This window comes from Myotis myotis, unplaced genomic scaffold, assembly GCF_014108235.1.
Source record: "Myotis myotis isolate mMyoMyo1 unplaced genomic scaffold, mMyoMyo1.p scaffold_m19_p_10, whole genome shotgun sequence".
NCBI classification, from domain to species: Eukaryota; Metazoa; Chordata; class Mammalia; order Chiroptera; family Vespertilionidae; genus Myotis; species Myotis myotis.
In genome coordinates this window covers 52,102,039-52,114,948 of record NW_023416314.1, presented here as the reverse complement: position 1 = coordinate 52,114,948, position 12,910 = coordinate 52,102,039, and the positions used below count along the sequence as shown (strand labels likewise).

The 12,910-nt window shown below is 38.2% G+C and overlaps 1 protein-coding gene across 28 annotated transcripts in view; it reads left to right on the top strand.

Moving 5' to 3' along the window:
• The window catches only part of SOX6 (SRY-box transcription factor 6), a 368,911-nt gene that overhangs the window by 274,983 nt on the left and 81,018 nt on the right, over positions 1-12,910 (top strand). For 16 of the 28 annotated variants that reach the window (XM_036325513.1, XM_036325515.1, XM_036325506.1 and 13 more), the window contains one exon: positions 9,376-9,441. The exons of the other annotated variants lie outside the window; for them this stretch is intronic. In XM_036325513.1, the coding sequence (XP_036181406.1) occupies positions 9,376-9,441 (66 nt within the window). The remainder of the gene's footprint in view (positions 1-9,375; positions 9,442-12,910) is intronic. 28 annotated transcript variants of the gene reach the window in all.

Below are 12,910 nucleotides of genomic sequence, written 5' to 3'. Positions count from 1 at the left end.
TAAGCTCTCTCTTCTTGAACTTGATCCCTGCCCTTAGAGGGCCCATAGTCTAGTAAGCAATGTGATAATTGTTAAAAATAGATGTGTTTCCAGAGTAAAAATTAAATGGGAGGAGGAAGTGTTAAGCTCTGCCTAAGGAAGTGTTGGTGATCTTCATGCATGAGGTGATGTTAAAAGTAGAATCTTGAGAGTGGAAGTTTACAAGGTTTATGGGGGTAGGATGCAGAGTGGCCGAGATGCAGAAAAGAGGAAAAGCAATCCAGACAAAGGACACAGCTGGCCCAGAGGTGTAAAGCAATAGGTAGTGTAGCATGTTCAGTAAACTCCAGTCCAGCACAGGCTTAGTGCACGAGAGCAGTAGTCGGTGAGATTAGAAAGGTAAGCAAAGGGTCGGGTCACAGAGTGCCTTTTACACCATGCTTGGGAGTCTGCAATGCATGTGGTAGACATGATTTTACTCACACCATAAATGGCAAAGTGGTGTAAGGTACAGTGAACAACTTTATGATGTGATATTCCTCTATTAATTTGATCTCTAGTTTACATTTCCCATTACACTAGATTTAATAGCCAGGGAACTGTGTTTGGTGAGATTCATAGTCCCTTTTGTACAATGGCACGTGAAGCTGTACAAAGAGTGTAATAATACACACAGAATAAACAATACTCTTTAAAATTGAAGGAAAGCCAGGGTTCAACAATTTCTCTGGGAAATTTTGAGAAATCTTGTATTCTGCAGTTTGTACTGAACCCCATCATATTTAGCACATTGCTTCTCAGTGAATAGGCCTTGCTGCTGTATTTCAAACAAATGATGAGGCAAGGAGTAAAAATCTATAAAGAAAAGCTATGGTTCTTCTAATTGTTAATGCCTTACAATTATGCCCCTTTCTGGAATAATAAAATGTTCCCTGGCAGAGGTCAGGATCTCTGCCACTGACTTATTAACAGATCCTCTTAACATCTGTCCTGCAGACTGTGCACTTTATTAGCAGACAAGAGACCCAACAGACTTAGCCTGCTGTGTCCCTTTTTCACATTCACACAGCTGTGGATTAACTCAGACTTTCCAGGAGAGGACCAACCAGAAGGGATAGTAATGTTGTTGGCTGATCCTAAAAAGATGGGAGAAAAGAGCAGAAACAAATGTTGCCCGAGTACAATTCAGTGTTTTTAGGGTGACAATTACCAGCCTGTTTGAAAAAGGAATAAAAGCAGCTATTTCACTAAAAAAGGAAAGTCTATTCATATCTGTGTGGGAACCTAATCAGGCTCTTGTTTCCAATGACGATGACTCCACAGTCGCACCAGGTCTGGGACAAGAATGCTCCTTTTGTATGCCGATAATGTGGAAACGATAAAATTTCCCTTAAGAGACATATGTGTTTACATCATGAGATGTGTTATTTGACAAAATGCTTTGTTCTCCTCATATTTTCCATGCAGAGTTTCATGCTGGGTTGTTTGGCTGGAAATCTTTGATTAACTAGAATTAGTAGCTGAAATAAAATAGACACTTTTGTTTTATGAGTCCTCTTGCTGAGCCATAAATTATAGTACAACATATAAGGAGTGACAGAAAGAAGTGCTGATTTGAACCTCTGACCCACGACAGGCACAAAAACATAAGATTATTCCTTCAAAGAGCTGCATAGCGACATAAATATTCCATGGTCCGCTTGAAATTATGCCCTCTAAACAAACTAAAGCTGTGATTTTACATCATGCAACGTGAATTTTCTAAGGGTGTTATAGTAGGCTTAGCGGAGATATTGAAATTCTGCACAAGCCCCCTTAAATGAGGACTTTGAATGCCTGAAGGTTTTTCTGTTGAACAATGGACAAAACAAAGTTTCTGTTCGTAAATGAATAGCCAAGGGCAGTTGCCCTCTTTCTAGAGAAGTGGCACATTTTATGAATCACAAGGCTTTCTCAAAGCCACATCAGGTCGTAGTGTGAACGCCTTAGTTCCGTGGGGCACAGCCTTAGAGCATTATCCCAAAGGAGAGGGCTGGGAGGGGGAGACATTACTAAAAGCAAAACAGAAACTATTAGCTTAACCATGAAACGTTTCAGGGGATTGGTGTCTATTCTGCTCAGGATTTTTTTGTTGTTGTTGTTAAATAATTTTATAGGATTATTTTTAAACTTTTAGTAAACATAGGATATCTTTCTGGGCTTTCCTGTAAGCAAGGCCTACCTCACTGTCCTCAGTCAAACTAATTATGTTGTTTGTGTTAACCAGCCACTTCCACAGGATAGACATATATAAAGCCATCACATTGTACACCTTAAACTCTCACAGTGTTGTCCATTATCTATCGCAACCAAATGGACAACCAAACAGGCTGCATCGGACGACCAGGCCAGCAGGGGGGTTAGTGAGGGGCAACCAAACGACCAAGCAGCAGGCTGCGGGGGCGACCAGGCCAGCAGGGGGGTTAGTGAGGGGCAGCCAAACGACTGAGCAGCAGGCTGCATGGGGTGACCAGGCTGGCAGGGGGAGCAGTTGGGGACAAACAGGCTGGTGGGGGGGGGCAGTTGGGGGCGATCAGGTCTGCAGGCAGAAGCAGTTAGGGGTGATCAGGCTGGCAGAGGGGGCAGTTAGGGGCGATCAGGCAAGCAGGCAGGTGAGCAGTTAGGAGCCAGCGGTCCAGGATTGTGAGAGGGACCTTGGATCAGGCCTAAACTGGCAGTCGATCCCCTGGATTGGGCCTAAACCGGCAGTAGGACATCCCCCAAGGGGTCCCGGGTTGGAGAGGGTGCAGACTGGGCTGAGTGGACCCTCCCCCCATGCATGAATTTCATGCACCGGGCCTCTAGTATCTCAATAAAGCTGGAAACAAACAGCTAAGTGTGCCTGGTGATGCTGTTTCACAGTAATTTATAAATGCTTCCTTTACCGCTCATCATATTGAGTCTCCCTCTCCTTCCTGTTCTTGCTGTGAGCTCCTGAAAGACAGCATTACTAGTATTCTTATCTTTGTTTCCCTAATTTTTGCTAAAGTAAATCAAAATTCCAAATGTTTTTCTGAGTAAGATTTTCAGAGTAACATCTCTGAAAAAGAATATACTGATAAGAATAAGAATAAGAGCCTGCAAGTATTGAGTCTCTAGTGTTCCCTCTTCTTAGTATGTTATGTGCATTAATTTACTCCATACAGCAGTCTTTTGGAGTAGGTACTGTTATTTTTGCCCATTTTAAAGATGGGGAGATTTAAGGCCCACAGAGATGAAATAACTTGCAGAGATCATAGGAAACGGGTTCTTTCTGGCTAGAGTGTGCACTCCTAGTCACTGAGCTACACTGCTTCTCAGAGCAGCATGTAAAGCCTATTTTCCCAACTTCCTTCTTCAGTCCTTTATGTTAACCATTACCTGCTTCATCTGCTACAAGGAGTTGTCAAGGAGGATTATTGAGATATCTATCAGAACCATATCTAGTGACAATAAAGCACCATGTATGCTTATTATACACTATTTGAATAACTTTTACTATGGCTGCTATGTGTAAGATATCATTCCTTTCTGCTAATTAGGGAGGAAGCCATGGGTATTACTGTAAAATACAGATGGTGTATTTACATACTGTAAAATATGCTGAAGTTCTCCAATTGGCAATACTGATAATTTGCAGTTTAAAAAAATGACAGTTAGTAGAGGTGGCTCTGAAGTAGGGGAAAACATTTTTTTAAAATAATAATAAAAAAAGCAAATAGAACAGAATGTTATACATTATTTCTTGCTTATTTTACTCGAACACTTAAAAGTTAATTCAAAATACATCCTTACCTCTGTCAATATTGATTAGAAGTGCACAGTTCATATTGATATGATCAATATGGAATTTGTGTTTAATAGATCTGTACATTTCCTCATAGGTATGAATTTGGTTCATTAGCATGATTCTGGTGTTCATGAATTCAAAGTCCCTGAGAAATTAAAAACCAAATTCAGTTTAAAAACACTAAAATCATTTCCATATAATAACATGTTTACTTCCAACCAGCAACATTTGTTCTATTGATTAAAGTTTTAAAAATAGCATTTGGAAAATATACTTCCATGCAATTTTGTTTTCCCAAATGTATATATTTTTTAACAATTTAAGTAAAAACTTTTTTATTTCATGCTTACCCATATTTGTCTTCATTCTGTGTTGTTTGAGAGGCTTTATGATGGATGGAAATTGAAGGGCATTGAAGCTGGGCAGTTGTAGAATATTTCTCAAGCAATAGCATCTGTTTTTTTGGCAGTCATTGAGGGCCAAGGCAAAGCAGCCCTGGCATATCTCCAGATTTTCCTGTGGGTACTGCTGAGGGATTTCCAGGTCTGCCATGTTGTTATAATTGTGTTTCCTAGAAACTCAGAATAGAATTCAAAGTCTGTTAGATACTACATAAGGTCTACATGATCTGGCCCCTTGTTATCTTTTTGACAGCTGACCTATTACCCTTTGCCCAGCTAACTCTGCTCCAGCCACACTGGCCTTCTTGCTATTCCTCAGACATTACAAGCACAAGCACACCTTTGCCTCAGGACATTCACCTATCTTTTGCCCTTGCCTGGGATGCTATCCCCACATGACATGGTTTTTTCCTCCACGTCTTTCAGGTCTCTACTCAATTGTCCCCTTCTTTTCGTTTTCCTGATTTCCCCTATATTTAAAAATCCCCTCTCCATATTCATATGCCTGGTGACGTTATATTTCATAGCACATATCACCACCAGAATTACATATTTATGTGCTTATATATTTGTCCTCTGTTCCCCCCTCCCTTCCCCAACGTTTTCTAACTGCTCAATTCTCTTTCCCCAAATAGTACCTGGCCCATAGTGGCCACTCAGTTAATAATTTTTCAATGAACCTGAATCAAAATTCATCTTTTGTTTGCACGGTAACAATGCTTTTAAATATTTGGAACCAGTTCTACATTCATGTATTAAAAGTAATTGACTGGCCCAGCCAGCATGTCTCAGTTGTTGAGCATCAACCTATGAACCTGGAGGTCATGATTCAATTCCATGGTCAGGGCACATGCTCCGGTTGCCAGCTTGATCCCCAGTAAGGGGCATGCAGGAGGTAGCCAATCAATGATTCCCTCTTATCATTGATGCTTCTCTCTCCCTCTGTCCCTCTCTGAAATCAATAAAAATATATTTAAAAACAAAAAGTAATTGATTAAACTCAGCACATGTCCTCAATATATATACCCATTGAAAATTTCTCTGCAGCTTAGTTTATGGGAAATCATGCTTAGATTTCAAATTCAACTTCTTTGGTGAGTTTGTATATCTTATTGATAGAGTGAAGATGCACTAGTTTAAGGTTCCCCTGAAGAGCTGGGCTTTGTGCCTAGAGAGTTAAAGGGCATTACAAATGCGAGCTGCACCACTTGGAGCACATTCCCAGAGCGGGGCCTCTTCAGCTTTGCCTGCCTGGCTCTTGGAAACAGAAGGAAAACAGTCAGATTCATTCCCCCAGTGCCAATTTCCAACTGCCCTCATTATCACTTCTTCCAATATCTTCCTTCAAGAACCAAATTACTAATTTTTTTAATACTGAACTTTTTTGTTCTGTACATAAAACATTATGTATTTACATATTTTATTTAGCAACTTAAAATAAAGATAGTTGGAAGAAGCAGAAAGAGATTGAGTTTTCTTGTTAAAACTATTGGGGACCAGCTGGTGGGGCTCAGAGGTTGAGAGTTGCCCTATGAACTAGGAGGTCATGGTTCCATTCTTGGTAGGGCACATGCATGGGTTGTGGGCTCCATCCCCAGTAGGGGCTGTGCAGGAGGCAGCCAATCAGTGATTGTCTCTCATCATTGATGTTTCTCTCTCTCTTTCCCTCTCCCTTTCTCTTTGATATCAATAAAAATATATTTTAAAAAAACTGTTGGGGGCTGTGTTTATTCTTAGTGACTTGTACTGTGCAACTATGTTCCATAAGGAAAAGCTCTTATGAGTGCATTCCAATATAAAAGGTGCAATCCAAGAATGAATTCTCACTCTTATTTTTTTATAGCAGATGACTAGGTGCTCTGTTACCTAATGGACTCCATGTTGTTTTTATTTTTGTTTTTTAATTTTCTTCTTGTAAGGGTAAGACCTTGACCTGAGCCTCTCTCCTATTCTCTCTCTCTATTTCTTCTATATAACTTCTCCTCTCCTCTGTACCCCACATATTTTCTCCACTCCCCCATGCCATTAGCCCGAATTACGTCAGAGGAGCAAGCTTCTTTGTGCTTGGGAAAATAGGCAAGAGGATCTCTAGCCAGGAAAACTCTTTTCAATTCATTTTTCTTTACTTGACATTCTTGAGCCTGCTGCAGGGGATAATGAAATGAATTAAACAGGTCCTGGCTCTCCAGTGGCTTATAGTCAATGCTTGTCCATTTTTCCTTTGGCTGTTGTGGAAAGGCAAATGGCAGAAATCTCAAAGGAGGTGAAATAGGTCTGCTCTCACCTGAGACAAATTTTTGGCCCTTTATGTGTATTTGCATAAACTTTAATTTTAAAAATCTAAAACACCTTAACATGATTATAATTACCTTAACCTAATTACTATGGTTACATTTTAAAATGTGCACATTTTAAAACAAATATTAAAATAAAATTCTAAAATGTAAATTACTCTCGGGTGCCCAATGATTACTTTTCAAGTACATATCAGATAAAATTCTCTTTTAAATCCTAGGGTAGAAAAACATCCCCCCCTTTTTTTTGCAGCTCAACCCAAGAGCTCTGATAGAATGTACAGATTCTATTTGCATCACTTCCCTAAGAGAACAGAAGATGAATAAATGAATCCATGTGAATACTGGATGGGGAAAATAGGGAGCCTGGGTTCTAGATGTTATTCAACCTATTGCTCACCAATTGGTATTCTTATGCAAATACCCGCCCCCCCCCCCCTTCTAGATTTGAGTTTTCTTCACCTGTAAAGCCAAGGGATTGGATTAAATGATGTTTGCAATTCTTTCTTCTGTTGACATTGTCTTATCTGATGCTTCTTGCAAGAAAATCAGTGCATTGCATGATGAACCCACATGCCTGTAGGTTCAAGGAGAAGAAACAAAGAAAGATGACCTCCAATGCTGGGGTTTCTTTTGGAGAGGGTGTGAGAAAAGGTAAACTAAGAAAAGGTGTAGGCAGAAATGAGAGCAATTTCAAGCAGATAGAGACAAGGATGATGAAGAAGGGGTTTTAATGGTCAGAGTTAAAAGAGCATCTATTAAATGTTAGTCATTATGTTAGGTGCTAGAGACATAAAACAAATAAGACTCAGTCTTCACCTTAAGGGACTTGTAGTTTGGTGGTAGAGAAAGACATGAATAAAAGAAAAGACATTTCATGAGTACACAGAGATAGAGGATGTGAAATTGTAGGAACACAAGACAATGGTCAGATAAGGCTTAAAGAAGAAAGTGATTTTTAAGTTGAGACTCAAAAGATGAGTAGAATTACTACAACTCAGAGAGATTAATAAGAAAGGAGAAATAATATGGCAATAGAAAAATATAAAGAAGGGGCAAGGAGATTGACTTGGCAATTAACCCAATATATGAAAGGTGGGTGTGGTGGTTCTTCCCCCGTTCCTTCTCCCACCTCCTGTCTACAGCCAATTTTCTTCAGTGTCAAATATTAAGGGTAGAGCTAAACAAGTACCTTCTATGCTGAAAACAAGGACTTCAGTTCTTTCCTTCCATAAAACCGCAGCTATGTTTCCTGGATCATTTGTTGACATTGGAGGTTTATGAGAAGTAAAAGTATTTGTGATCTCTTTCAAATTATTTGTAAGCTCTCTCCCCCACCCCTCCTTCAGTCTGTAATGACTTGTTACTGACACACTTTCTTTCCTGTGCTGAACAAGCACTAAATCAGGCTGCTTAATTACCTCTGTCTTCGTTCCACCTCCTCACAGCTGAGCCTGTCCAGCTTTGCCTTGCCTAGTAGGCAGAGGAATGGTTGTCTGCATTGTTTTGAGAAGGATCTCTCTGGAGAACTGAGCCAGGTGTGGGGACTAGTGTTAGACAGCACCAATCAAGTAAATGATGACATTTTCTTAAGGATACCCCCAACCTTACCCTGCTTGTTTCTTTCAAGTAGGGTTCCCCTGAGTAGAGTCGGATACACAAGAACAGAATCTGAGTTAGCCTGGGCTAAGCCAGGGGTTCCCAGACAATGTGTGGAACCCCAGGAAATGGGGTGAATATGATGGTAAGAGTTGAAATTTCAGTCGTGTCTGTGAATCTCTTCTTATAGAAAGGCATTTCCCTTCTTTTCCTTTCCTTATTATCCACCAATTGGCACATTGCATTTGAGGGGAAATTTTTTTTTCTTTGGGCCAGATTCTGACAGGCCACTTAAAAATGCCCTTTCTAATTGAAATGATAAAACACAGGAGAATTTACTCCAAAGAGAACCAGTGTGTGAAGTTGTGCCTGCTTTCTTTACTGCTGGTTTCTGTATACTGGAGCATCCTGGTGCCAGTTTAAAGCCCCTGTTAGTGTCCATTTTATTAAGTTCTTCTATTTCTACCCGTACTCTGCATGGTTCTTTTTACTTTATCAGTCTATTAAAACATGTGTCACTAGGGTATTTCAGGTGTCTTATGTTATGGCTTAGAGATTGGTTGGAGAAGGGAGTTGTTTGGATCAAAATTATGCCTCTTGCTCCTTCCAGGTGCTGGTGGTCTCCATCTGAGGACTGTGAAATGCCATTTTAGAAGAAGTAGCTGTAAGACATCTGGAATTATAGTTTGCTATTTGAGAGCTCAGAACAGCAGCAAATTCAGAGTCTCTCTTCTCCTTGGACAATGATCCTTGTCTTGTGGCTAGGGACAGGAAATGGGTTTCATTGTGATTCACTGTATAGCTTATTTAAAATAATTTAATTTTAACCCGAAAAAGCAGAAAGTACATGGGCTTAAAAGTGACACTGACTCTAAAATGGGTAATCCTATCTTATATAATGCTTTTGAAGTTTAAATAATAAATGGAAGATGCCTAGCATAGTACCTAGGTTAGTGCTCTGTATGTTTGTTAAATTAACACATGAATGAATGGGGGTGATGTCCCATGACTGCATGACCCATTAAGTGGTTATGTGAAAACCATGTGATTATGAGAAAAAAAGGCCTTGAACCTCCCCCCCTCCCCCGCACTCTCCATTGGAGATATTACATGATTTTATCATAGAAAGCAGTTATATATATAGCTGCTTTTTCACATTATGGTAAATATCAGGTACATTGTGACACCACCCATTATAATTTGACATGAACTTTTCTGTTTTAGGGGCAAAGTATGCCTCTCTTCCCAAATACAATAGTTTTATAAAATGACTCTGACACAATACATTTCTTAGGTCCGGGCCATAGACCAGTGTGCATACTCGAAGACACTCAAGAATTTTACCATAAGGCTGAGTTTGGTTGGTAAGACCTACTGTTTTGTGTTGAATCTAAGCAGGCTTAGTTATTTAAGTGTCACTAGGATCCAAATGCAAGATAGGTTGTCCTTTAAGGCTAGTCTCAGGACAAAAACTCTATAATTACTATTGAAGGTATATATTTATGGATTTGTGAGATCTTCATCAAATTTAATTAAAAGATTGGTCAATGAGTTAGTGGTAAATCATAGAAAAACTTCGTTGTGTCTTGGTTTCAGTTCATTCCTCTTTGTAGATACTTCTATTTGGGGGATAAGGTCTGAAATTATTAATGTGGCCTCTAAGGCCCTACTCCTCTCCAGCCTCTTCTCATCCCACTCCACATTCATGCAACAATCTTGCTACATTGGCCTTTTTAAAGTTCCCTGAAAATGTTTCCTTCTTTCCTACCTCAGAGCCATAATAATTGATGTTTCTTCTTTCTGAAATGTTCATTATCAACCTTTCCACCTGGATAATTCTTACTTAAAATGTTACTTCCTTAGAGAAGCTATTCTGATCCTCCAGACTCTGCTAAATACCCTTATTAGATGGTCTCTTGACATTCTGTATTTTCCTTTCTCAGCACTTATCTTAACTATAATTTACAGTTACTGTCTAAGCATTTATTTAATATGTTTCTCTTTCTAGCTTCATCAATGTAGGGATTATTTTCTGAGCTGCTTGTTGTGGTACCTCTAGTTTTTAGCACAGTGTTTAGTTAATAGTGAGCAGGTAATAAAGATCCATCATTGAACACATTCATCAATACTGCAAACGTGCTTGAAAGGTGCAAAGGTTGCTTCATCATATATCCATTTGTACTTTTAATGATAACATTAGAGTGAGTGAGTCCTAAGCACTTACACAGTCTCGGGCATGCTGCTTCTGCTCTCTAGACCTCAGCTCATCAGTAGAATGGGGAGGTCAGACTCCGCTAAATGATATGTTAAAGTCCTTTCAGTTTTAGATGCCAAATATGTCAATGCTCAGCTTACCAAAATTTTAATGCTGACTACTTTATTAAAAATGAACTCATAAGATAGGTGGAATATTTTTAGCTGTAAAATAGTAAAAGCATTTGTAAAAGTGCTCCTCTAAAATGTGAGTGATTTTATAATTTTGAAAAATATTTAGCTAGACTTATTTTAACATTTATGTGCACTTCATTTATTTTACATATCTGGAAAAAGAAATAATTCAGTATCCCAGTCACTGAGCATTTCTCAAAATTGAAATGGAACAATCCATATTTATAAAAACACTCTTCACCAAATGTTAAATGTTTGTGAACTTTGGCTAATCCTGTTAGAAGCTTTACTACATTGTTGATTTTTTTTTAAAACCTCAACTGTATTTGGAAATGAATATTCATTATTATCATCATTATGACCAATAACTATGATCTAAGAATCTTATGTTATAAACTCTTATGTGATAGTTAATCAGAGTTTAACCTTCTCCCTATGTAAACAATTGATCTGTAAAGCAGTGATCTAGCTAAAATTATTTATTTGAATAACTAATATTTTATCTTCTTTCAAAAAAAGATACAGTAGCATTTAGAGAAACGTTTAAATTTATAAGTAACTGGGCTGAGAAGAAAACTTGGTGCTGCTCCATAGTTACTGCTCGAGCAGTATAATTGTGTTAGAAAAGTTTGATAATTATTGAGCAGCTATCTACTTGACATTTTAACAAACAACTTTAAATGAATCATTTCTTGTGAAACAATATAATTTAATTTAAACTGACTTTATTTTCCTTTTTTTAAACTCAACATCATAAAACTATTCATTACATACATAGTAAGTATAATCATATGCCATTTCTGTTGCCTCATTTATAGAAGGAGAATTTTCACCTTCCTAACATCCAGTGGTTTTACATATTGTTAGTTAATTCAGAAAATATTGATTTGTTATCATTTATTTGCAAGGCATTGTTCTTGATGCTTGGCATCTATAATAATAAAAGCGTAATATGCTAATTAGACCGGACAGCTGAATGACCTTCTGGACATCCTTCCAGACTACCTTCCTGATGAAGTCAGGGCTGCGAGGGCCGAGCCCTTGCATGAATTTCATGCATCAGGCCTCTAGTTAAAACACAATTAGATTGATCAGGACTTCAATAAGCTAACCGTGTATCAAAGATGATAAGACATGTGCATAACTAAAGAGAAGGTTAAAAATTGGGATAAGCATCACAAGGAAGGTGCAAGCTAGGCATTAAGGATCCATAGCTTACATCTTCTATACAACTTTATGTTTGTTCCAAGACTTTGCATCTTCCTTAGTGCCTAACACAGAGCCCTGCATATAAAACATATACAATTGATGTTAGCTTAGCAGGTGAGCTGTGAAACTATTTTTTAAACCTATATCTGTTTGACAAACAGGATTCTTTTTATCAAAGTCAAACCTAAAGTCTTCAATCTGAAAAGCATGATACTTGACTTTCTTCTGATCTTGTGAATTACTGAGGTACAATGAAGGCATAAATGATGTCTAAAGACTCTTGCCTCCCTAAGATTTCATGACCCTTTAATACTCGATAGTCAGACATACTGGTCATGATACCAGCTACTGTACAGTCAACACTTTTTCAGTTCTCCACCATCTCCACTTCAGTACAGAACTTTTCTGCACTGGCTTACACCAAGCAGAAAATTTTCCGGAAGATTCACTTGCCCCCCTTTAAAGACACCTGGCTGAATTTCAGAGGAAAAGGATACAACAGGATAAGAAGGAAACAAAAAAGACAGTCCTCTTTACTCCCCTAAGTTTCAGCAGTTTGACTGACTCTTTCTTGTGAATTTTTCTTGCCACTGAGTCATTGCACACACAGAATTATGAAGCTTTAATTTCTTTAGAGGCTTGTTATATTAGAAAAATTGTTCCAAAGAAAGCAACAATCATGACATAAGCACATCTGGCTCTGGAAAATTATTCTTTATTAAGCTTTCATTTAATTACATGTGCTGAAAGGTCTGTTTTTGATTACTGTAATTTTTTTTATTTGTCCATCTGAATGATAGTAATACTGGAAATTACATACAAACCACCTGTTTTTTCTCCCCTACTAATGTGGCAAAGTTTGAGCTATTTTCTTTGTGGTTACTGAAAGTAGGAAGTTTTCTACTAATTATGATATAATATGCCTATTAAGGTAAACGGCTTATTCTTGATAAGACGAAAAGAAAATATTTAAATGGCGTTTTCAAGCATGAAATAGTGGTAAGATTGAGGTATCTGAATTCTGGTCAACTAGCAGTTCAACTAGTTAATGTGTCACCAATTTCATCCAAAACCTAATAAATTGGCAGTTAATTATTTAACATCCTGTGCTACAAGAAAGAAGCTTGACTTTAATTTTTTTACTATTATTTTTTCACAAATCTGGCTGTATTTTCCTTAGGACCATGGTATACACTGCCTAGAAATAAGACCCTGAGAAAAGAGTGATGTCC